This window comes from Ahaetulla prasina, chromosome 2 (assembly GCF_028640845.1).
Source record: "Ahaetulla prasina isolate Xishuangbanna chromosome 2, ASM2864084v1, whole genome shotgun sequence".
Taxonomy (NCBI): Eukaryota; Metazoa; Chordata; class Lepidosauria; order Squamata; family Colubridae; genus Ahaetulla; species Ahaetulla prasina.
The window spans coordinates 9,837,095-9,864,061 of NC_080540.1; the positions used below are offsets into that span (position 1 = coordinate 9,837,095).

A 26,967-nucleotide genomic window follows, 5' to 3' on the forward strand; every position below is an offset into this window, starting at 1 on the left:
TACTGGTGGCGCAATATTGGAAGAAGGAACATTTGCCTACCATTGAAGAGTGGATATTAAAAGTAACGAACTTAGCGGAGATGGCAAAAATTTCAGCGTACCTGAAAGACTATTCACAAGAAAGATATATAATGGAATGGAAAAGATGGATTAAATATATTCAAAACAAATATCAGACTAAAAAGTATCAAATAGCTTATGAGTGAGCAGAAAGTAACAACTGTATTTGTATACAGTATTTTTTCTTTTTTCTTTTATATGAAATAAGGGAGTTATGGTTCTAGGGGAAGGATGAGAGTTTATGAATAATTAGTGTATTTTAGCTTATGATAGTTAAATGCTATACCCTGTATTTGCTCTGGGAAGTCGGGGGGGGTGGGGGGGAAGGGGAAGGGTGGGGGGTGGAGGGAGGAGGAGGGTAAATATTTGTTAAAATTGTGTTAAAACTTTTTAATAAATAAAAAATAAAAAAATAAAAAAAAAGATTTGGGGTGTAGAGGGGCTTTGATCTCCACTGAGACACACCACCAAGAAAACATATAGTGTAATTCTGTAAAAAAAGTCATTAACTTTTAGGGCTGAGCACATAGTTAATCTTCACAAGCTTAACTAGCATCACATTTCACTATTTCACTTGGCTCAGTTGCAAAAGTCGGTTGAAGAGTGGATATTAAAACGACTTGATAGCTTTAATTTTTTTTAAATTTGCATTTATATCCCGCCCTTCTCCGAAGACTCAAGGCGGCTTACACTATGTCAGTATAAACATCTGGCAGACCCCTTAGGTAGAGATAAGCGTTTCCTATCCGGAGATGGAAGAAAAGAGGACAATATCTCGACGACCGTCGGACAACCACCGGCTCCGCCGACTTAACTCTGTTGGCCCAGTGGACTCAGGAGATCCGGATTTGAGCGGCTGCTGCTGCCGCGGTCCCCCTTACCGCAGCCGGGATACAGACGACCGTCAAACAGCTGCTAAAGCCGCGATTCAAACAGCCGCTGCCATCGCCCACCACTTATCCACGCCGCAGTCGCGATTCGGACAGCTGCCGCCGCCGCCGCCCATACCTGATCGACCGGAATTTGGGAGCAGCTGTCACTGCCTGGGCAGACAGCACCACCGGAGCTACATCCAAGGATTGAACAACCCAGTGCCGGGTGAGTTGCTAAGGAGGTTTAGCACCACCCACACCACATCCGCCTCCATACCCAAAGGACTTTTTAAATTTCCCGCCGATCTCCACCATTAACATAGTGGATTACAACATCCACAATTGCCATCCCTGCTTACTCCATTCTCCCATCACTTCCTTCTCTGCAACCTCCAGTATCCCAACTCCAAACTTGTTACGAGTAAAAGTGAAAGAGAGAGAAATAGAAGTTGAGAAATATTGATTAAGAAAAGATACTTCCTCAATTATTGAATAATTATAAAAATTATTCAATAAATAAAATAAAAGAAATAAGAAAGATACTTCTTCAATACTAATTACATAATAAATTCAAATAATTCAATCAAATAATTCAAATCAAAAAAATAATTCAAATGAGGGGCTGGAGACATGTCTTGTTGAGATTATTTGGGATGGATTTGACCCTGTGACTCCCGAAGACATGGACAGGTTGTTGGGGTGGTTGAATGCCACCACATGTTTATTGGACCCTCCTGGTTGGTGCTGGCCACTCAGGAGGTGACACGAGGCTGGCTCCAGGGGATTATAAATGCTTCTTTGATGGAGGGTGTTTTCCCCGCCGCCTTGAAAGAGGCGGTGGTGAGGCCCCTCCTCAAGAAGCCCTCCCTGGACCCAGCTATTTTAGGAAATTATCGTCCTGTCTCCAACCTTTGCTTTGTAGCGAAGGTTGTTGAGAGTGTGGTGGCATGTCAATTACCCCAATACCTGGATGAATCTGTCTATCTAGACCCGTTCCAGTCTGGCTTCCGACCCGGGTACAGTACGGAGACGGCTTTGGTCGCGTTGGTGGATGATCTCTGGAGGGCCAGGGATAGGGGTTGTTCCTCTGCCCTGGTCCTATTAGATCTCTCAGCGGCTTTTGATACCATCGACCATGGTATCCTGCTGCACCGGTTAGGGAGTTTGGGAGTGGGAGGCACCGTTTATCGGTGGTTCTCCTCCTATCTCTCTGACCGGTCGCAGACGGTGTTGACAGGAGGGCAGAGATCGACCGCCCTCACATGTGGGTGCCGCAGGGCCATTCTCTCGCCTCTCCTGTCCAACATCTATATGAAGCCGCTGGGTGAGATCATCAATGGCTTTGGGGTGAGGTACCAACTGTACGCTGACGACACGCAGCTGTACGTTTCCACCCCAGGCCATCCCAACAAAGCCATCGAAGTGCTGTCCCAGTGTCTGGAAGCTGTACGGGTCTGGTGGGGAGAAACAGGCTCAAACTCAATCCCTCCAAGACGGAGTGGCTGTGGATGCCGGTATTCAGTACAGTCAGCTGCAACCGCTGCTGACTGTTGCGTAATCATTGGCCCCTGGAAAGGGTGCGCAACTTGGCGCTCCTGATGGACGGTTGTCTTCAAGATCATTTGACACCGTCGCCAGGAGGGCTTTCACCAGGTTCGCCTGGTTCGCCAGTTGCGCCTTCCTCGACCGGGATGCCTTATGCACGGTCACTCACCATGCCTGGTTACCTCTCGCTTGGACTACTGTAATGCTCTACATGGGACTCCCCTTGAAGAGTACCCGAGGCTCCAGTTGGTTCAGAACGCAGCTGCGTGATAGTGGGAGCCACACGCTGCTCCCATGTAACACCTCCTCCCGCGCAGTCTGCACTGGCTACCTGTGGTCTTTCAGGTGCACTTCAAGGTGTTGGTGACCACCTTAAAGCGCCCATGGCTTAGGGCCAGGGTACTTACGGGACCGCCTGCTGTTACCGAACACCTCCCACCTGTACGCTCGCACAGAGAGGGACTCCTTAGGGTGCCGTCCGCCAAGCAATGTCGGCTGGCGGCCCCCAGGGGGAGGGCCTTCTCTGTAGGGGCTCCCACCCTTTGGAACGAACTTCCCCCTGGACTTCGACAATTGCCGGACCTTCGGACTTTCCGCCGAGAGTTGAAGACCTATTTGTTTGTTCGCGCAGGACTGGCATAGGATTTTAATAGGATTTTAATTAGTTTTAACGTTTTAATATTTTATAAATTGGGGTTTTATTTTTAATTGTTTTAATTAGGCCATTTGTATAATAAGTTTTTTAATTGTGTTTATGTGTATTTTGCTGTTGTTTTTTATTATGGCTGTAAACCGCCCTGAGTCCTTCGGGAGAAGGGCGGTATAAAAATTTAATAAATAAAATAAATAAAATAAATCAAAAAATTATTTGAAAATAATTCAAATCAAAAAAATCAAATAATTCAAATAATTCAAATAATTATATATATATAATTATATGAAGCCTGAAGATGACAAATGAGACTTCGTTGAAACGTCGCCAAGACACTTCCAATTTTACGCGGGAGAAAACCCGAATAACCAAAGACCTACATACAAACACCCGCGAAAACCTCAGAAAAGATATATATATATATATATGTATATCACTATGCCAGCCAAAAAATCCAACAGATCAACCATTGATGCTGATAAAAACTTAGAAACAAGAATAATAGCAGCAATTGAACAAAACTTAGGAAAAAAAATTCTAGCTATTGAACAAAACCTAGAAAAAAGAATACTAGCTATTGAACAAAACTTTAAAAAAAAATCCAAACCGTTATTGAACAAAGTTTCACAAATTTAGTAAAACAAATTACATCACAAAAAAATGAACTCGACTGATCTAAATCATTTCCCAACTCATCTAACATTACATAATTCACATCCTTCAACTCAACCTAAACAACAAATAACTACTAACCAACTAATTATTTTTATTTTATTTTATTTTGTCACAACAGTATACACAAACAATTGTCATAGATAAAACAACATGTATTGAAGAAAATATATAAGTAAAAAAATATGCATCAACTATATTAATTTGATATAATGAAGGGAACAATAGGACAGGAACGGTAGGCACTATTGTGCTCTTATGCACGCCCCTTATAGTCCTCTTAGGAATGGGGTGAGGTCAATAGTAGAGTTTTTGGTTGAAGATTTTGGGATTTTGAGTAGAGACTATGGAGTCAGGCAGTGATTTCCAAGCATTAACAACTCTGTTACAGAAGTCATATTTTCTGCAATCAAGTTTGAAGCGGTTGACATTTAGCTTGAATCTATTTTTTGCTCTTGTAATATTGTGATTGAAGCTGAAGTAATCAGCTTCAGAAGTAATCAGAAGGAAGGATATTGCTATAGATGATTTTGTGTGTTAAACACAGGTCATGTTGGAGTCGACGGAGTTGTAAGTTTTCTAATCCCATGATTTCAAGTCTGTTGGTATAAGGTATTTTGTTGTTTTCGGAGGAGTGAAGAACTCTTCTAGTGAAATATTTCTGGACTCGTTCTATTGTATTTGTGTCAGAGATGAGGTATGGGTTCCAGACGGATGAGCTGTATTCAAGAATAGGTCTGGCAAATGTTTTGTATGCTCTGGTTAGTAGTGTAGAGTTTTTAGAAAAGAAGCTGCATAGAATTAGGTTTACAACTCTTAGAGCCTTTTTTGCTATGTAGTTGCAGTGGGCTTTGGCATTAAGGTCATTTGATATGAAAACTCCAAGATCTTTGACAGGGTGGGGGTCGTCAGTTAGGTAATGTCCATTAAGTTTGTACTTGATGTTAGGGTTCTTTTTTCCAATATGTAAGACTGAGCATTTGCTGGTTGAGATTTGGAGTTGCCAAGTTTTAGACCAATCGGAAATTAAGTCGAGATCTTCTTGAAGGGTAGAAGTATTATTAGTGGTATTAAATAGTTTGACACCATCAGCAAAGAGAACACAATAACTTGAGATGAGGTCACAGAGATCATTTATGTATAGTATGAAGAGTGTTGGTCCAAGAACACTACCTTGGGGAATGCCACTTTTGACAGGAACAGGATTTGATATAGCGTTACCAATTTTGACCACTTGTTGTCTATTTGACAGGAAGGCATTTATCCAATTGTGAAGAAGTCCCGAAATGCCGTAGGATTTTAGTTTGAGGAGTAGTTTATCATGTACTACTGAATCAAAAGCTTTGCAGAAGTCTATGTAGATTGCATCTATTGTTTTTCCTTGATCAAGGTTGGTAGTCCATATGTTTTTGCAGTGGAGGAGTTGTAGACAATTTTTTTCTGAAACCAAATTGTTTATTAGAGAGAAGGTTGTTTGTTTCGAGATGGAGTGTAATGGATTGGTTTATGATGGATTCCATTACTTTGCAAGAGACACAACGTAGAGAGATAGGTCTGTAATTTTCAACAAGGCTTGGATCTCCTTTTTTGAAGATAGGGATGACTGTGGCTAGAGACCAGAGTTTTGGAAGGGAACTAGTTTTGAAGGCTATATTGAAGATTATGCTTAGGGGTTCAGCTATATTAATTGAAAGTTTTTTTAAAAAGTATGCACATAGTCCATCTGGTCCAATAGATAATGATGGTTTCAGGTTGCGAAGGGCTTTTTCAACATTATCTTCTGTGAAGTCTATATGTGATAGGTCGTTGTTATCATCTGTTGAGTCTATTTGAGTTAAGTCGTTGTTAACATTTTTGATACGATTGAGGAATGTTGGATGTGAGCCATCACTGTTTACAAAGACTGAGCCGAAAAATGTGTTTAAAAGGTTTGCTTTAACTGTTTCGTCAGTACATTCTTTTCCGTTAGGTTCTTTTCCGTTAGGTTCTTTTAGTGGTGGAATGGATCTTGTTTCTTTAAGTTTATTATTAACAAAATTATAAAAAGCACGACTGGAATTGGTGCGTAGAAGGTCTTCTTCTTGTTTAGTGTGGTGTTACATTCTGTTTTTATTTTGTTGCAAATATTTTTGTAGCGGTTTTTGAAGTTTGCTACATAACCCTTTTTGTTTTTTTTCCAGAGGAATTTTTTTTTGGATTGCAGCTTTTTATTGATATAGGAAATTTGCTTTTCCTTTTGATTTTGGTGATGAATTGTGGAACGTATAGTTTGATGATTTTATTGATTTCGAGTAGGAATACTTTATACAGGTTGAGAATAGATTTTGCCAGTCAAGAAATGAGAGATCATTGTTTATAAGGTCATAGTTGGCTTTTTTAAAATTGTAGTTTGGAGTACTATTGTTGAGACGATTTATGCGAGGACGTATGTTTAGATAAAAGTCTATCATGCAGTGGTCACTGTTGGAAAAGGGTTCTCTTACTTGTAGTCCATAAATTGAGTTTGAGTTATTAAAAAAGATGAGGTCAAGGCAATTCATGAGTCTAGTATTGTTAGTTACTAGTTGTTCAAGGCCAAGGTTTGTAACTGCGTTGTACAGTGTAGTATGGATTGGTTCAGTTGAACATTCATTTGTTATCCAGTTTATAGAAGGTAGATTTAGGTCTCCCAGAAAGATGAGACGATATGGGCAAGAGGTAGCCCATGTTAGTAGTGAGGTTAACATATTTGCATGAGCGATGTCGTAGTCAGGGGCTCTGTAGCATAGTATGAATCTTAGTGTGGTATTGGTGGATAGGTCACATACAATATTTTCAGGTAGAGAGAGTTTATGTGCAACTTGAATATTTTTTAAGTTCAGTGATTTTTTGTAAAAAATAGCTACTCCACCACCTCTGCGGTGATCACGATCTGATCGAAGGACTTGGTATTCTTTGTTTGAAATAATGGAGTCAGTGAAGGATGAGTTTAGCCATGTTTCACAAACAAATATATCAAATATATCATTTTTTAATAAGAGGATAAATTCAGGTAATTTGTTTACAATACTTCTTGCATTTAATAATTTACATTTGAGACCTGTAGAATTACGTGTATTGGACGTAAGGGGCGTGCATGGACAGAGGACAAAAAATAAATAATGCAATATTTTTTGGACTAGAAAACACAAATGAACCAGATATCACCAAAATTCACAACATAATTGGAAATTATAATTCTTCAACCATCTCCCCAATGAAATAATTGCAGTCTCCAGAGATGGACCAGAATATAAAAACAGTGATGGATCAATAGCACCAAGATTCTGCAGAGTTATCAGCATAAACTCAAGCTCAATCCCTCCAAGACGGAGTGGCTGTGGATGCCGGCATCCCGGTACAGTCAGCTGCATCCGCAGCTGACTGTTGGGGGCGAGTTAGTGGCCCCAAAGGAGGTGGTTCGCAACTGGGCCTCCTGGATGGACGGCTGTCTTTGATGAACATGCGGCGCCGCCAGGAGGGCCTTTACCAGGTTCGCTTGGTTCGCCAGTTGCGCCCCTTCCTTGATCGGGATGCCTTATGCACGGTCACTCACGCCTGTTACGCCTAGGCTGGATTATTGCAATGTCTCTACATGGGGCTGTTTTGAGGTGCACCCGGAGGCTGCAGTTAGTCCAGAATGCGCTGCGCTGAGTAGTAACGGGAGCCGCAGCTCCACGTGACATCGCTGTCTGTAGCTTGCACTGGCTTCCTGTGGTCTTCGGTGCGCCAAGATTTTGGTAACTGTCTCCTCAGGGTGCCGTAAACAGTGTCGGCTGGCGCCCCAGGAGTAGGGCCTTCTGTGGGGCAGTGACGCCTGGAACGAACTTAGTGCCTGATCTTCGGACCTTCCGTCCAGCTCAAAACATATTTATTCATTAAAGCGGACTGGCATAATTAGTGATGTATTTTAATTGGGTTTTTAATATTTTTAACTTTTAATTTAAATTTTAATAATCAGCCTTTAAAATTTGCTCTTTTTAATTGTTGTTTTAAATTGTATACATTTTTGTTTTATTTTGGCTGTACACCGCCCTGAGTCCTTCGGGAGAAGGGCGGTATAAAAATTTAATAAATAAATAAATAAATAAAATAAATAAACAAGAACAGCAAACATAAGTTCATTTACACCATCAACTCAATTGCTAAAACAAATCCTACCTACAGTAAACTTAGATCACGTCCTGATCTATCTTTCTTACAACGGATACATTCTCGTGAGCTCTGCACTGAACTTAAACGAAGACAAGACAATGGTGTATCTAACCTATATATTGACTATTGTGCTGATTGCATTAAAAATAAATCCTACAATCAAAAACTCACCACCAAACCCCCAATCACCCAAATCATCCAACCAGCCATCCCAATGTTCAATCAAGCACCCATCACCCATCACCCAACCATCCATCCAAACAGCCATCCAATCAGCCATCCAACAATCCATTCAACCAGCTATCCAAAAAGCCATCCAAACAACCATCCAATCAGCCTTCCAACCAACCATCCAACCAAGCATCTCAACAAATAGTCGAGTACCCAACATCCAAACACTCACCACCCAAAACATACATCCACCCATCCAACCAACCAACCACCTATACAACCACCAATTGTACATAACCCTCAACCATCTAACATCCAAAACTAGGTATGCACGCCCCTTACCTCTTCAACATCATTCTCTACAGATTTTAAATGTAAATTGATAAATGCAAGAAGTATTGTAAACAAATTACCTGAATTTATCCTCCTGTTAAACAGTGGTACATTTGATATTATATTTGTTTGTGAAACATGGCTGAACTCATCCCTCCCTGACTCCATCATTTCAAACAAAGAATATCAAGTTCACCGATCAGATCGTGAAAGCCGAAGAGGTGGTGGAGTGGCTATTTTTTTCAAAAAGTCACTGAATCTGAACATTCAAGTTGCACAAACTTTCTCTTCCTGAAACTATTGTATGCGACCTATCCTCTCATCTTTCTGGGAGACCTAAATCTACTTCTCATTAACTGGATAACAAATGAATGTACAACTGATCCAATCCATACTACACTATTGCTGTTACAAACCTAGGTCTTGAACAACTTGTAACTAAAATACAAGACTCAACAACTGCCTTGACCTCATCTTCTGCAACAACACCAATACCATTTATGGATTACAAATAAAAGAACCCTTTTCCAACAGTGATCACTGCATGATTGACTTTCATTTCAATATACGCCCTTACATAAATTGTCATACCAATAGTATTCCTAACTACAACTTCAAAAAAGCCAACTATGACTTTATAAATAACGATCTTTCATCTCTGGACTGGCTAAATCTGTTCTCTACCTGTATAACTGCTGAAGACCACTATAGAGTTTTCCTGCTTAAAATCAATAGTCATTAAACTATACGTACCACTAACTACCACCAAAATCAGAAAAAGCAAACTACCCAAATCAATAAAAAAGCTTCAATCTAAAAAAAAATCCCTCTGGAGAAGAAACAAAAAGGGCTATGTAGCAAATTTTAAAAATCGCTACAGAATTATATGCAACCAAATAAAAACGGAATGCACAAATTACCACACCAAGCAAGAAGAGGATCTTCTGCGCACAAATTCCAATTGTGCCTTTTATAATTTTGTGAACAATAAGCTTAAAGACTCTAGATCCATCCCACCACTAAAAAATTCTAATGGCAAAGAATGCATTGACGAAACTACTAAAGCAAAACACTTTAACACATTCTTTGGCTCAGTTTTTGTTAACAGTGACGACACATATCTGGCATTCCCAAATCGTACAAGCAATGAGTATGACAACTTAACACATATAGATTTCACAGAAGATAACGTTGGAAAAGCTCTTTGCAACTTGAAACCATCTCTATCCATTGGACCTGATGGTCTTTGTGCTTACTTCTTAAAAAAACTTTCTACTAATTTAGCAGAACCCCTAAGTATAATCTTTGATAAAGTTTTCACAACCAGTTCCCTTCCCAATCTTTGGTCTCTAGCCATAGTCATTCCAATCTTCAAAAAAGGCAACCCCAGTTTAGTTGAAAATTACAGACCAATCTCCCTATGCTGTGTCACCTGCAAAGTAATGGAATCCATCATTAACCAATCCATTACCTTCCACTTAGAAATACACAACCTACTCTCAAATAAACAATCTGGCTTCAGGAAAAAATTATCATGCAACTTACAACTTCTCCACTGTAAAAACCTATGGACTACAAATCTTGACATAGGCAAAAAAATTGATACAATCTACATAGACTTCTGCAAAGCTTTTGACTCAGTAGTACATGATAAACTTCTCCTAAAATTAAAATCCTATGGCATTTCTGGACCCCTACACAATTGGATTTCTGCTTTTTTGTCGAACAGACAAGTGGTTAAAATTGGTAATGCTCTATCAAATCCTGTTCCTGTCAAGAGTGGCGTTCCTCAAGGTAGCGTTCTTGGACCAACTCTTTGTGACCATATCTCTACTAACTGTGTTCTCTTTGCTGATAATGTCAAACTGTTTAACACTACCGATAATACATCTACCATTCAAAAAGACCTTGACCATCTAACCGCTTGGTCTAAAATTTGGCAACTCCAAATCTCAACCAGCAAATGCTCAGTCTTACATATTGGTAAAAAGAACCCAATCACTAAGTACATGCTTGATGGACACTACCTTACAGATGACCCCCACCCTGTTAAAGACCTTGGAGTTGATCTAAATGCCAAAGCCCACTGCAACTACATAGCAAAAAAGGCTCTAAGAGTTGTTAACCTAATCCTGCGTAGTTTCTTTTCCAAGAACACCACACTGCTGACCAGAGCATATAAAACATTTGCTAGGCCAATTCTTGATTACAGCTTGCCTGTCTGGAACCAAACCATATTTCTGACATCAATACAGTTGAGCGTGTCCAGCGGTATTTTACGAGAAGAGTTCTCCACTCCTCCACAACCAACAAAATACCTTATTCCACCAGACTTGAAATCCTGGGTTTAGAAAACTTAGAACTCCATCGCCTTCAACAGGACCTGGTTTTAGCTCATAGAATCATCCGTTGTCCTTCCTGCCAATGACTACTTCAGTTTCAACTACAATAACACAAGAGCTACCAATAGATTTAAACTTAATGTCAACCGCTCCAGTTTGGATTGCAGAAAATATGATTTCTGTAACAGAATTATCTGTGCTTGGAATACTTTACCTGACTCTGTGGTCTCTTCTCATAACCCCAAAAGCTTTAAACAAAATCTATCCACTGTTGACCTCACCACATTCCTAAGAGGACTCTAAGGGGCGTGCATTAGAGCACAAACGTGCCTACCGTTCCTGTCCTTTTGTTTCTTTCCCTACATATATATATATGCTTATACTTCCTTGTTTCTCCTCATATATATGTTTATATATTATATAATCTTTTTGTGTTATGTTTGTGCATATTGTTTTGACAAAATTAAATAAATAAATAAATAAATAAATATCTGTGCCTAGAAAGCAGACAATAAAGTAGGCGGGCTCTGTGGTTGATTTTAAAGAGTTAAAACCATCAAGTACTACATTGCTAGAAAGGATGAGAGGAGAGAAGAAACAGAGGAACTTCCTCTTCCAGATGACTTCATGGAAGGAAGTTGGAGTGCAGAGCGGCTTTTGTGCTCTTGCGAGGGTCTAAGCAGCAGCTGGCGGGTGAGTTGAGGGCAGCAGGTGGGAGGAGAGTCCGGGAGCAAGTCGGGCTGTTCGGTTCCCTCCACGGCCTGGAAGCAGAGAAGCAACTGGGCTGAAGCAGGTCAGCTGCTGCTGCTGCAGGTTCCTTCCCTCCCCAAATGGAAGCCCACTGGGGCTGCAGGCTGTGAAACTGGTGGCTGCAATTTTCTGCTGGTGGGAAGAATTAAAAAGTCTCTTTTAAATTAAGTTTGATTCTTTGGGAACGGCTATTGAGATTCCCTTCTATCTTGACCCTATCTACTGGGGTGTTGGGTATTCCTGCCAGGTTGGTGTCATCTCAAGTTTGATGAGTTTGGTGAATATAAATCACCAGGACCTGATTCTCAGAACAGCAGGATTGGGAGGGAGCTGGCGGATGTTATCTCAGAACCCTTGTATCATATCCTTCAAAAATCCTGGAACATTGAGGATTGGAAAAGAGCCAATGTAGTTCCCATCTTCAAAAAAAGGGAAAAAACAGACCCAGGAATCTACAGACCAATCAGCCTAACACTGATAACCTGGAAAGATAATGGAAAAAATAATTAAAAAAAACAAATCTGCGAACATTTAGGAAAAAATTAGCCAATATAAAAACAGATCATTAATCATTCTTTGACAAAATGACTAAATTAGTAGACCAGGGAAAAACTGTGGACATTGTATATTTGGACTTCAGCAAGGCATGAAGTAGACTTGTTGTTGTTATTAAAACACCCATCATGACATGGACAATTTCTCCAGGCCTTCCTGTCCTCTACCATCTTCTGGAGTCCACTTAAACTCATGCCTACTGCTTCAGTGACTCCATCCAGCCACCTCGTTCTCTTCTTCTTTTGCCCTCAATCTTTCCCAGCATTAGGCTATTCTCCAGTGAGCCCTTTTTCTCATTAGGTGGCCAAAGTTCTTCAATTTCATCTTCAGAATCAGGCCTTCTAAAGAGCAGTCAGAGTTGATCTTCTCTAGCCTACTTTTTGATACACTAGAAAAATGACAGATAGACAGCATCACCAACAGATGGATTTATAACTGGCTGACAAGCCGTATTCAACAAGTTGACCTTCATGGTACTACATCTACATGGAGGGAGGTGAGCAGTGATATGCCAGACAGTATCTTCATACATGACTTAGATGAGGGAATAGAAGGGGAACTCATCAGGGGAGGGTTTCAAAACCCATTGCTACTGGTTTGCTGGTGGGCGTGGGCGTGCTTGTGCGCCAAGCTTCTGTGCATGTGCAGAAGCATCTGGGTGGGTGGGGGGAGCCTCCCGCTCCCACCATTACCGGTTTGCCCAATCACTGAACTCATCAGATTTGCAGATGACATTAAGCTGGCAGGAATAGCCAACACCCAAGAAGACAAGCTTAGGATCCAAAAAGATCTTCACAGACTTGAACAATGGGCCCTATCCAACAACATGAAATTTAATGGGGAGAAAAGCTTAAATATGAACCAGCAGTATGCGGCAGCAGCCAAAAAAGCTAATACAATTTTTGGTTATGTAAACAGAGGAATCACGTGAATGTTTAGTACTGCTTTATATAAAGCCTTAGTAAGACCACACCTGGAATACTCCATGTAGTTTTCATCACCACATTACAAAAAAGATGTTGAGACTGTGGGAAAAAGTGCAAAGAAGAGCATCTAAGATGATTAAAGGCCCGGAAACTAAGACATCAAGAATGGTTGCAGGATTTGGATATGATTAGTCTAGTGAAAAGAAGAATTAGAGATGACATGATAGTGGTATTCCAGTATTTGAAAGGTTGCCACAAAGAGGAGGAGGTGAACTTATTTTCCAAAGCCTCAGAATCCCCTCCATGTGGGTGTCGTTCCATTGAGGACTGCACGTTGAGTACAATTTGTCAGTGAGTTATGAATCCATCTGTGTGGATGGATGTCTCTGTGCCACATTTTTTTTAAACAAAAACTTACCATCTACTTTGTCAGATGCTTTTTATTGAAATCTAAGTATACTGTGCGTAATGCATTTTACTGGTCCACTAATTTAGTTATTTTGTTGAAGAATAAGATTACTTTGGCATGATCTGATTTTAATAAGCCCTTTCTTGGCTTCTACAACATAGTTACAACTTAGCTTACTTCTTGGTGTTCTCAGATCTGTTGCTTGATTATCTTTTCCAGGATCTTCCCAGGTATTATTTCTTACTTCCTTGCCATTTTCTCTCTTTAGTGGACTGTTTCCTTGACATTTTTCTTGTTATATATATATATGTTGAAAGAAACTTGTTTTTGTTATCTTTTACTTTTGTTCCAAGTCTTTGTTCATACTCAGCCTTTGGTTTCCTGACTTTATCTTTGCAGATTCGGGCTATCTGCTGATAATTCTGCCTTAGTTATGTGTCCCTCTTTTCATTTTTTGTACTTATCCTTTTTGTCTTTCAATTTATCAGAAAGATCTTTATGCAACCATGCTGGCTGCTTCTTGGATTTCTTGTTTTTCCTTTTTAGTGATATTGTGTTGGACTGGACTTCTATGATCATATTTTCCAGTGTTTCCCATGCTCCTTGCATTGTTTTCTCTTTTAGGATTTTTATCCATGAAATATTGCTTCAGCTCTGAATTTATTAAAATCAGCTCTCCTAAAATTGAAGACACTTGTTGGATTATAGTCTATTGCTTGTGTTTGCATTATATTGAATTCCAGTAAGACGTGGTCGCTTGCCCAAGGTTCCGACGACTTCACCTATCGCTTCTCTATTAGTAAGAATTAGGTCGAGTATAGTTTTTCCTCTAGTTCCCTCTTCTACCTTTTGGATGACATAGTTGTCAGCTAAGTTGGTTAGAAATCTGTTCGGTCTCCTATTTGCTGTAGAGTTTGTCTCCCAGTTGATATCAGGGTAGTTAAAGTCTCCCATTACATCTTGATATTGCCCTCTTGAAAGTTTGTAATTCACATGTGTATTGAAAATGACAGATGAATAAAAAATTTTTACTTCCATGTCATGGCAGTAAGAATGATATTTCATGTCCTGTCCATGGCTCAATTCTGCATAATCAACACTTCCTAAAAAATAGCTCTTTGGTTGCAGCTAAATCTCTCCTCACTTACCACTTCTTCCCTGAGCCTTCAAAATTCCTATGGCACAGTAGAAGCAGACGTGCACCTGGTCCACAAAACTTGTGGTAATCTTAGTACTTGTTCAATGACCATCACTGTGGTTTTAAAGGTTTAGGAAAAGGAGTTGCACCAATTCGGGTTCTGCCAATAGTTTATTTATTTATTTATTTATTTTTCATATTTATATAATATCTTGACTCTTCACAGAATTTCTTTCAGACTCCTTTTATTCTAATGTATGCCTTTGGATCTGTTTTATTTAGAAATATTGTGCATTTTATAAACAATTAAATTTTTGCTTATTTGTTCCATATATATTCTCTTTAATATATCAAATCTTTACCATTCTATATTCAAAATCAGAACAGATGCCATTTTTAAAGTTGTCACCAACACCTTGAAGCGCACCAAGGCCACACAGTTAAAGTCAGGAATCCTCCATTCTATCAATTCTGACTAACTGAGCCTCCGGATGCCCCTCAAGGGAGCCCCATGTAGAGCATTGCAGTAATCCAAGAATCAAATGAACCCATAAGGCATTTCAGAAAGAACTATATCAGGCATTAAATTTCTCCTAATCAATGATTCTACAGCCGCTCATCCAGGAGAAACCTTTGAATGTCCTATCTGTGGAAAAGCAAATATGAACAGTCAGCCGAGGACTCAGCTGACTGTACCGGGATGCCGCATCCACAGCCACTCTGTCTTGGAAGGATTGAGCTTGAGCCTGTTTCTTATCCAGAATATTTTCCAATCACAGCACCTGCTTCATTAGTTGCACATTTATGATGGCCACGTCATCCCACACTGATAATCCCCATTTGTGACCTTCCCAGCGAGGTTCTGACAAGCAAAATCAGTGGCTATACTGGCAGGAAATTGCAAGTTATGGTCATATGAAATTGCCTTTAACAACCCACAGTAAGTTGCTTAACAACTACAAAGGAACAAATGCAAGTTCTGTTTGAGCTGCTTGGTGACGCAGATATCCGTTTCAATTGTGATAGGTTAAGTGAGGACGACTTGAGTGGGGATGTCCCCAGAGGGGTTGTAGACAGGATTTTCTGTTCTTATTTGCAGCTGAGGACTTCCATGAGCAAAAGTGGTGCTTCAAAGCTTAGAGAGGCTTTCAGCATCATTTCATCAGTTAAAGCCCCCACATATCTAAATTTAGCTCAGAAGGTTTGACTGTAAACATTTTGCAACATTGGCAGGCTTGAAAGACGTAGATTTTCTCAATGTATACATGTGTAGGTGGGTGTATCTGTATTTCTCTCTATGCATAATCTGCAATTATATAACCTATTCCCAGCACTTCAAGATATATTTCATGATAACCCTTTGCATTGTTAAGAATTTATGACTGACCCAACTAAATAACTCAATTTGATTGAATATTGATTGAATATTTGAACATGGATCTCAGTAGTACTCTATCTGTGATATGAATCATCAATAATGTGAGTGATTATTCTAATATTGGGGCATGTTTGTTTTTTCATTGTAATATATACTTTTTTCTTTTTTCACATCATCTCTAAGCATTTTATAAAGAATTAAAATTCTATTTTTCTTTGAATCTTTCAGACAAAGAGGATGTCAACAAGAGCACTCGGGACAACTGTAAATTACAAGCAACGTTGAAAAGGGAAGAAAATCAAGCCAGAAATCAAATATTTTCCATTTCCTTCAGAAAACCATACAATACTGATCCTCCTCCAGCAGCTGTTAGACAAACAGAGAAAATCAAGAAAAAATAAGCAGATTGAGCAGAATTGAAGGATACGTTACATGAAAAGTCAAAAGAGATTATTTTTCAATCAGCAAAAATAGGAAATACCTGGAAGTCAGTGGGACGGAAAAGGCAATAGTAAAGCCACGTAGAGAAGACAGTAAGTCAGGCCTCTCCCCATGAGGAAGAATACGGCTTGAATGAAAGCATCACTACCACTAAACAAGGCATTGTCCATATTTTATCTCCTCAAGAATATCATCTGTGGAAAAGCTCCATAGATTTGTTTATTGTGGGACAAGCACAGATTGCAAGTCACAGCTGAATATGCACAAGAGGAGCCAGACAGCAAAAAAACCATACAAATTACCTGAATGTGGCAAAATCTTTGGTCACAACAGCTCCCTTGTGGTTCATGGAAGCACCCAGACACAAGAGGGAAGCCAGTAAATGCTTTAGTGAGCACGGCAACATGGTGCTACATCAGATAACTCACAGGAGGAAGAAAACGTATGACTGTGCAGATTGTGTGAAAGTTTCATTAGAAATTCCCAGCTCATGAGACATTAAAGGACGCGCACACAGGAATAAAACCATTTGAACATCCTTTCTGTGGATGTGAGAATTCCATCCTGGTGAAGCACCCGAGGACTCACACAGAAGAGAAAACCTTTGAATGTCCTGATCCTGGAAAAAGTCAGTCACAATTTAAGTCTGGTGATGCATCAGTAGATTGACTCCAGGAAGAAACTGTATGAGTGGCTAGTTAGTGGGGAAAGCTTGATTACAAATTTCCATCACACACCACCAGAGAACTCACACAGAGAAAACCTTTGAATGTCCTGATTATGGGAAAATCACAATTCCAGCCTGGTAATACACCAGAAGACTCGCATATGAGAGAAATGTTTTGAAGGTCGTAATTGTTGGAAAAATTTCAGTTATAATTCCAACTTGGTGATAGACCAGAGGAATCATAAAGGAGAAACCTTTGAATGTCTGATTGTGGAAAAGTTTTAGTGATAATTCCACCTGGTGACACCAGAGGACTCACAGGAGAAACCTTTGAATGTCTGATTGTGGGAAAAGCTTCATTAGAAATTCCACCTCCTGAGACACAAGACCACTCACACAGGAGAGAAGCCCTTTAAATGTCCTATCTGTGGGAAAGGTTTTAGTCAGAATTCCCACCTGGTGCTACACCAGAGGACTCACACAGGTGAGAAACCCTTTGAATGTCCTGATTGTGGGAAAGGTTTTAGTCACACTTCCCACCTGGTGAAACACCAGAGGACTCACACAGGAGAGAAACCCTTTGAATGTCCTATCTGTGGGAAAGGTTTTGGTGAAAATTCCAGCCTGGTGAAACACCAGACGACTCACACAGGAGAGAAATGTTTTGAATGTTCTATCTGTGGAAAAAGTTTTAGTGATAATTCCAGCCTGGTGAGACACCAGAGGACTCACACAGGAGAGAAACCCTTTGAATGTCCTGACTGTGGGAAACGTTACAGTCATAATTCCAGCCTGGTGAGACACCAGAGGACTCACACAGGAGAGAAACCCTTTCAGTGTCCTATATGTGGGAAAAGCTTTAGTGATAATTCCAATCTGCTGACACACCAGAGGACTCACACGGGAGAGAAACCCTTTGAATGTCCTATCTGTGGGAAAAGTTTTGGTGATAATTCCAACCTGGTGAAACACCAGACGACTCACACGGGAGAGAAGCCCTTTGAATGTCCTATCTGTGGGAAACGTTACAGTCAGAATTCCTACCTGGTGCGACACCAGAGGACTCACACAGGAGAGAAACCCTTTGAATGTCCTGACTGTGCAAAAACTTTTAGTGTTAATTCCACCATGGTGAAACACCAAAGAACTCATACAGGAGAGAAACCCTTTCAGTGTCCTATCTGTGGAAACGTTTTAGTGATAATTCCACCTGGTGATACACCAGAGGACTCACACAGGAGAAACCTTTGAATGTCTGATTGTGGAAAGGTTTTAGTCTGAATTCCAGCCTGGTGAGACACCAGAGGACTCACACAGGAGAGAAACCCTTTGAATGTCCTATCTGTGGGAAAAGTTTTAATGATAATTCCAACATGGTGAAACACCAGAGGACTCACACAGGAGAGAAACCCTTTGAATGTCCTATCTGTGGGAAAGGTTTTATTGATAATTCCAACATGGTGAAACACCAGAGGACTCACAAGGAGAGAAACCCTTTGAATGTCCTATCTGTGGGAAAAGTTTTATTGATAATTCTAACCTGGTGACACCAGAGGACTCACACAGGAGAGAAACCCTTTGAATGTCCTATCTGTGGGAAAAGTTTTAGTCAATTCCAGCCTGGTGATACACCAGAGACTCACACAGGAGAGAAACCTTTGAATGTCCTGATTGTGGGAAAAGTTTTAGTGATAATTCCAGCCTGGTGATACACCAGAGGACTCACACAGGAGAAACCTTTGAATGTCTGATTGTGGGAAAAGTTTTAGTAATTCCAGCCTGGTGATACACCAGAGGACTCACACAGGAGAAACCTTTGAATGTCTGATTGTGGGAAAAGTTTCAGTCAGAATTCCACCTGGTGACACACCAGAGGACTCACACAGAGAGAAACCCTTTGAATGTCCTATCTGTGGGAAAAGTTTTAGTCAGAATTCCACCTGGTGATACACCAGAGGATTCACACAGGAGAGAAACCCTTTGAATGTCCTATCTGTGGGAGAAGTTTTAATGATAATTCCAACATGGTGAAACACCAGAGGACTCACAAGGAGAGAAACCCTTTGAATGTACTATCTGTGGGAAAGGTTTTATTGATAATTCCAACATGGTGAAACACCAGAGGACTCACACAGGAGAGAAACCCTTTGACTGTCCTATCTGTGGGAAAGGTTTTAGTGGTAATTCCAGCCTGGTGAGACACCAGAGGACTCACACAGGAGAGAAACCCTTTGAATGTCCTATCTGTGGGAAAAGTTACAGTCAGAATTCCTACCTGCTGACACACCAGAGGACTCACACAGGCGAGAAACCCTTTGAATGTCCTATTTGTAGGAAAGGTTTTAGTGATAATTCCAGCCTGGTGAGACACCAGAGGACTCACACAGGAGAGAAACCCTTTGAATGTCCTATCTGTGGGAAAAGTTACAGTCAGAATTCCCACCTGGTGTTACACCAGAGGACTCACACAGGCGAGAAACCCTTTGAATGCCCTATCTGTGGGAAATGTTACAGTCAGAATTCCCACCTGGTGATACACCAGAGGACTCACACGGGAGAGAAGCCCTTTGAATGTCCTATCTGTGGGAAAAGTTTTAGTGAATATTCCAGCCTGGTGAAACACCAGACGACTCACACAGGAGAGAAACCCTTTGAATGTCCTATCTGTGGGAAAAGTTTTAGTGAAAATTCCAGCCTGGTGAAACACCAGACGACTCACACAGGAGAGAAACCCTTTGAATGTCCTATCTGTGGGAAAAGTTTTAGTGAAAATTCCAACCTGGTGAGACATCAGAGGACTCACACAGGAGATAAACCCTTTGAATGTTCTGACTGTGGGAAACGTTACAGTCAGAATTCCAGCCTGGTGAGACACCAGAGGACTCACACAGGAGAGAAACCCTTTGAATGTCCTATCTGTGGGAAAAGTTTGAGTGATAATTCCAACCTGGTGATACACCAGAGGACTCACACAGGAGAGAAACCCTTTGAATGTCCTATCTGTGGGAAAAGTTTTAGTGATAATTCCAGCCTGTTGAAACACCAGAGGACTCACACAGGAGAGAAACCCTTTGAATGTCCTATTTGTAGGAAAGGTTTTAGTGATAATTCCAGCCTGGTGAGACACCAGAGGACTCACACAGGAGAGAAACCTTTTGAATGTCCTATCTGTGGGAAAAGCTTTGGTTATAATTCCAACATGGTGATACACCAGATGACTCACACAGGAGAGAAACCTTTTGAATGTCCTGATTGTGGGAAAAGTTTCAGTAACAATTCCAACCTGGTGATACATCAGAGGACTCACAGGAGAGAAACCCTTTGAATGTCCTATCTGTGGGAAAAGTTTTAGTGATAATTCCAGCCTGGTGAAACACCAGAGGACTCACACAGGAGAAACCTTAGAAGGTCCAGTCTGTGGACGTTACTTCAAGCATAAATCATCTCTTATTGCACACAAGGTAATCCATGTGAGCAAAAGTTGATGAGTTAGAGAATGCTTGAATCTCATTTGTGATCTCCCATGGAAAGTGTAGGTGAGAAATTAATTGTTTGAATTTTGGCTTGATTCATTTTACTCAAACGTTTCTCAGGATTAAATGTGTAGGTGGAGAGAAAAGGAAAATGGAAATGGCTAATTTTCAGTGAGCCCTGGATTCATCCCTGTTGTGAACTATGGTAATGGCGCAAGGCACCACACAGTGTCCTGCCGCAAGCATAACATACACAGATATGACTCATATTCTTCTCTGCCTTCTCGGAAGGGAAGCAAGAGTGAAAGAAAATGCAGTCTAGTGGAAATGGTTGGAGTGCACTTAGAGGAATTTAGCCAAAAGGAAAAGGATAGCTGATGGTAGCTTTTTAAAAATATTATTTGGTCAAAAAAAATCTTCCAGAAGTTGAAAGTGTTTTAATCAGCTGAGAAACAGTTTGGACACAGCTTGCATGGGCTGCGCGACAAGCTACACACTGTATGCTGTGAGAAGAAGTCAGGCGGTGGTGCAACAGGTGTCAGAGTGTGGGTGGCCTCCCTGCGATGATCCTAAGGTAAGCAGGTAAGACATGACCTTTAACTAAGACCTGGTGCTTATTATGGGCCCAAAAGAAAATAAAACTGGGTCTTATTTTTGGGGAAACACAGGATATGTACATATGTATAATCTGTCCTCAGCACTTCCAAGTATATTTGATGATTACTCTTTGCAATTCTATGAACTCATGATTGACTCAAGTCAACAAATAAATGTCATAACTGAATAGGTTTTTGACATGTATATTGAAAATGTAAGTAATTAATGTAAGAGGTTAAGTTAGCCTTTTGGCACCTTTGCCTTTTATTCTAATGTATGCCTTTGGATCTGTTTTATTTAGAAATATTGTGCAACTATTGTATAAACTGTAATTAAACTAACCGTTTTATGTGAATCTTACAGGCAAAAGAATGCCAAAGAGAGCACTGTGGAGAACTGAATCACAAGCAGCATTAAAATGCAAAGAAATCCAAAGCAGCAATCAAAATCTTGTTAGTTCCTCCGGAAATCCCCAGAATTCTTCTTCTTCCCCAGCAGCTTACAGACAAGGAGGACAAAACCAGGAAAAGAGTTTTGAGTTGGACAAAAAAAATAAGAATATGTAGAAGAAAGATATCAAAATATCAAGGGGGATAATTTCCTAGTTCAGAAAAAGAGGGAAATATCTGGAAGTCGGTGGGAAGGAAAAGGTCATTTGGACAGCCACATAAGGCAGATCACAATACAGGCCTCAACCAGTGAGGAAGCAAATAATAGTTTGAATCAAAGTCCATCCAAGAAGGGATTCAGAGTGTTTGATGTCCTTGAGAATCCAAGAATGTCAGTGGTGGAAAAGATCCACAGACATGTCTATTGTGGGAAAAGCACAGATTGTAGATCACAGCTGATTATGTCCGAGAGGATCCACACTGGAGAAAAACCATATCAATGCTCCCAGTGCAGCAAAAGCTTTGGTCAGAATTCCAGCCTGGTGAGACACCAGAGGACTCACAGGAGAGAAACTATGAGTTTCAGATTGTGGGAAAAGCAAAGATTGTAGAATTATGCCGAGAGGATCCACACTGGAGAAAAGCCTTATCAGTGTTCCCAATGCAGCAAAAGCTTTAGTCAGAATTCCAGCCTGGTGATACACCAGAGGACTCACACTGGAGAAAAGCCTTATCAGTGTTCCCAATGCAGCAAAAGCTTTAGTCAGAACAGCTTCCCAGTTGTTCATGGAAAGACTCACACCAGAGAAAAACACTACCAGTTGTCTCAATGTGGCAAGCAGGCCACATTGATAATACGCCAGAGGACTCACACACAGAGGACTCACACACAGAGAAACCGTACATATGTCCAGATTGTGGGAAATGTTTTCAGTCAGATATACCAGACAACACACACAGGAGAGAATCCATTTGAATCTCTGGTTTGTGGAAAATGTTTTCGTCAGAATTCCCATCTGGTGATGTACCGAAAGACTCAGACAGGAGAGAAACTATGAGTTTCCAGATTGTGGAATACTTTTTTAGACTTATAGATGGAGAGAAAAGGGATATGAAAAAAGGCTCACTTTTCTGGTTATCAGTAGAATGTTTTGTTTCTGGTTATTGGAAGGAGTTTCCTGGATATTTTTAGATTTCACCCCTGGTGAAATTCCTCATTATGGCTTCTTGGTGATAGTTTTGAAGATTGATTATGTAACTCCCATATGTGGAGTTTCAGTCCACATAAATAAATAAATTTATTTATTTATAAATAAATAAACAATCATGGCCTTGCAATTACGGTTACATGTTGCAATGGCTGTTAAGTGAGATTGCTTTTCTTAATTACCCGAATCATTTCTTACTCCCACGGGGTCCCTGCAGTCCTTAGGGCTGACTCCCACCCCACCAGGCTTCACACCCTCCTCCTCCTCCTCCTTCCCTTTTGAAGATCTCTGATCCTCATGTCATGGAAGGATGGAAGGACACGCATCCCTGGGCCTCATGACTGTGTCCTGGAAGCAGCCACCATTTTCTTTCTTTTTTTTTTATTGAAAAAGTTTTACAACAACAATTAAATTTTTCCCCTCCCATCCCCCCTCAAGTATAAGAATAATTGACTTATTCTCTAGGATACCAGAGGGCAGGACAAGAAGTAATGGGTAAAGCTCATTAAAGAGAGATCCAATTTAGAAGTAAGGAGAAATTTACTTACGGTGCAATTGATCAACAGAATACCTTGCCCTCTGTAAAGAGAGGAACACTATTTGGAGCAATGAACAGATATTTAAGTTATGCAGATGAATGATCCTGATTTTTCTGAGTTTAGAAGTCATCAAAGAATAGCAACTTGTTTATTTCACTAACACAGTTCAGGGGATTGGTTCCTTTTTTTTTTTCTAATGGATCATATTGTTGGTAGATTGTGCAGGCTGTCTGTGGGTATATTGACCCTGTAAAGTACAGCATGCTACACAGGAAGTGCTTTGTATGCCACCTTGAGTTCCTGAATGAAAAGGAAACCAATAAAATATATCTTGCAGTTCTTTTATTCCAGATTCCTCCATGTAACAGAGCTCAGATCCAATAGTTAAAAGACCACTAAAGGTAAAGGTTCCCCATGCACATATGTGCTAGTTGTTCCCAACTCTAGGGGTCGGTGCTCATCTCCATTTCAAAGCTGAAGAGCCAGCACTGTCTGAAGACGTCTCCGTAGTCATGTGGCCGGCATAACTAAACACCAAAGGCGAATGGAATGCTGTTGCGGTTCCACCAAAGTTAAAAAGACCTAAAAAACCACTATCACCATCCAAACCTTATGGATAAGCACTGAAAATGACAGTGCAGGCTGTCCCTCTAAAAAGGTTAGCCTGGTTATTAGTCAACCATATGCTTTGGTGGGATAGTCTACTCTTCCCTTTTGTTTCCTTTTTAAAAAGTATTTTAATAATATTTCCTCTACTATATATTGACAATCGCCTCCTCTTTCTTAGCCCCCATTTTCTAAGCCCTGCTGCATACTTTTCTCTCTCTCTGACCTAATGGAGATTTCCGTGCAGACAAGATTTACAGAATTTGCACGTGGTATTTAGCAGATATAAAATTTCCTCCTCCAGGAATCGAGCTTCATTGTGGGAGCTCTTGGATGCAGCCCTGGCCAGCAGGAGTGAAGGTGGCTCCCCTCAAGTGTCTCTTCTAATGGTGCTGCCACGTCCTAAAAGCTTGGGTGCCACAGGAAATCAGTCATAAAAGTTTTGGGGTATTAGAGAGGCTTTGATCTCTATTGAGAGTCACTCCTAAAAAAGCTAATTGCGTCATTCTGTGAAACCTCCATGAACTTTTAGGGCTGAGAGCACATAGCTAATCTTCGCAAGGTTAAGGAACATCACATTTCACTATTTCGTTTGGCTCAGTTGCAAAAGGCGGTTGCTAAAGTCAAAAACGGCTTAATCGCATTTAATCAAGCGAAACATTTTTCAAACGTAGTAGAGACGGGACAAGCGTGTTTTCTGCCTCCTATCTGGAGATGGCGGTCAAACAGGCAACACCTGTTCCTAGAAAGCAGAGAATACAATGGGCTGTTTCTGTGGTTGAGCTTCAAGGAGTTAAAACCATCGAGTACTTCATGGCTAGAAAGGATGGGAAGAGATGAGAAGCGCAGAGGAACTTTCTCTTCCGGATCATTCATGGGAGGAAGTTAGTGTGCAGAGGGGTATTTCTGTTCTTCCACTGATCGAAGCAGCAGCTGGCAGGTGAGTTGAGGGCAGCAGGTGGGAGGAGAGTCCGGGAGCAAGTCGGGCTGTTCGGTTCCCTCCACGGCCTGGAAGCAGAGAAGCAACTGGGCTGAAGCAGGTCAGCTGCTGCTGCTGCAGGTTCCTTCCCTCCCCAAATGGAAGCCCACTGGGGCTGCAGGCTGTGAAACTGGTGGCTGCAATTTTCTGCTGCTGGGAAGATTGAAAAAGTCTCTTTTAAATTAAAGTTGATTCTTTGGGAATGGCTTCCCTCCAGAGGTTGTGGCTGCTCCGTCACTGGAGGGTTTGTACCAGAGTTGGAAGGATCCTTGGAGGTCTTCTATTCCAACCCCCTGAGCAAGCAGGAGACCCAATTGTTGATTCTTTGGGAATGGCTTCCCTCCAGAGGTTGTGGCTGCTCCGTCACTGGAGGGTTTGTACCAGAGTTGGAAGGATCCTTGGAGGTCTTCTATTCCAACCCCCTGAGCAAGCAGGAGACCCAATATCATTTCAGACAAGTGGCTGTCCAGTCTCTGTTTAAAAGTCACCAGTGATGGAACATCCACAATTTTTGAAGGCAAACCGTTCAACGGGTTAATTGTTCACAGTGTCAGCAAATTTTTCCTTAGTTTTTTTTTTTTTTAAATTTGCCTTTATATCCCGCCCTTCTCCGAAGACTCCGGGTGGCTTACATTGTGTAAGGCAATAGTCTTCATCCTATTTGTATATTTATATACAAAGTCAACTTTTATTGCCCCCAACAATCTGGGTCCTACATTTTACCTACCTTATAAAGGATGGAAGGCTGAGTCAACCTTGGGCCTGGTGGGACTCGAGCCTGCAGTAATTGTAATTGCAGGCAGCTGTGTGTTAATAACAGGCTGCATTAGCAGCCTGAGCCACTTCCCAGCCCAGTTCTCTGTTGTGTCCTCGCCATTACGACCGGTTGCAGTCAAGCCTGTTGCTATCGTTTCCGATTGGCTGGGACGTGAGCAGCCAAGTTAGCGGGAGATCGGAGAGTCCTCATTGGCTCCTCCTGCCTGACAGCTCCTATTTAAGCAGCTGTCAGACAGGAGCGGTCTGAGGGAGTGCCGATCTACCGCAGAGTTGCCATACTGTGCTTGTTCGTGTTATTTGTCAGAATAAAAGAGTTGTTTGGCTCCGTCTGCCTTGTTCGCAGTATAGAACACTCTCCTTGATTAGTTTCCACCCACTGTGACTTTTCTTGCCTTCTGGGGCTTTGGAGAATAAGCTGACCCCCTTTTTCTTCACCCCTCAAGTATTGGAAGACTGCTATCATGTCACCCCAGTCCTTCCTTTCACTAGACTAGACATACCCAATTGCTGCAACCCTTCTTTATATGTTTTGGCCTCCAGCCCCCTAATCACCCCTCCTGCTCTTCTCCTTCGTTAATATAGAGTCTCAATACCTTTTTAAGCCGTACGGGTCTGGATGGGGAGGAACAGGCTCAAACTTAATCCCTCCAAGACGGAGTGGCTGTGGATGCCGGCACCTCGGTACAGTCAGCTGTCTGTCGGGGGTGAATCATTGGCCCCGATGGAGAAGGTACGCAACTTGGGCGTGCTCCTGGATGGCCGGTTGTCCTTTGAAGACCATTTGGCGACCGTCTCCAGGAGAGCATTTTATCAGGTTCGCCTGATCCGCCAGTTGCGGCCCTTCCTGGACCGGGATGCCTTATGCACAGTCACTCATGCCCTTGTTACCTCTCGCCTGGACTACTGCAATGCTCTCTACATGGGGCTCCCCTTGAAGAGCACCCGGAGACTTCAGCTAGTTCAGAATGCGGCTGCGCGGGTTATTGAGGGGGCGTCTCGGAGCTCCCACATAACACCTATCCTGCGCAGGCTGCACTGGCTACCTGTTGTTTTCCGGGTGCGCTTCAAGGTATTGGTTACCACCTTTAAAGCGCTCCATGGCTTAGGACCGGGCTATCTACGGGACCGCCTACTGCCGGCTTCTATCTCCCATCGTCCGGTACGCTCCCACAGAGGGACTCCTCAGGGTGCCGTCAGCCAAACAGTGTCGACTGGCGGCCCCCAGGGGGAGGGCCTTCTCTGTGGGAGCTCCGACCCTGTGGAACGAACTTCCCCTCGGACTTCGACAATTACCTGACCTTAGGACCTTTCGCCG

The 26,967-nt window shown here is 41.5% G+C and overlaps 2 protein-coding genes across 3 annotated transcripts in view; both read left to right on the plus strand.

Moving 5' to 3' along the window:
• Nucleotides 1-26,967, plus strand: part of LOC131193488 (zinc finger protein 850-like) — a 201,406-nt gene that overhangs the window by 149,707 nt on the left and 24,732 nt on the right. The window contains exon 1 of one of the 2 annotated variants that reach the window (XM_058173710.1): nucleotides 24,780-24,836. The exons of the other annotated variant lie outside the window; for it this stretch is intronic. The gene's annotated coding sequence lies outside the window, so the exon portion shown is untranslated. Of the gene's footprint in view, nucleotides 1-24,779; nucleotides 24,837-26,967 lie in introns of those variants that run through there. 2 annotated transcript variants of the gene reach the window in all.
• On the plus strand, nucleotides 813-20,382 carry LOC131189688 (oocyte zinc finger protein XlCOF6-like; the record flags this gene model as incomplete). Its single annotated transcript, XM_058165975.1, has 4 exons — nucleotides 813-1,158; nucleotides 16,905-17,077; nucleotides 17,448-18,297; nucleotides 19,106-20,382. Coding segments are annotated over exons 1-4 (2,646 nt in total), but the record flags the coding sequence as incomplete, so codon positions are not given.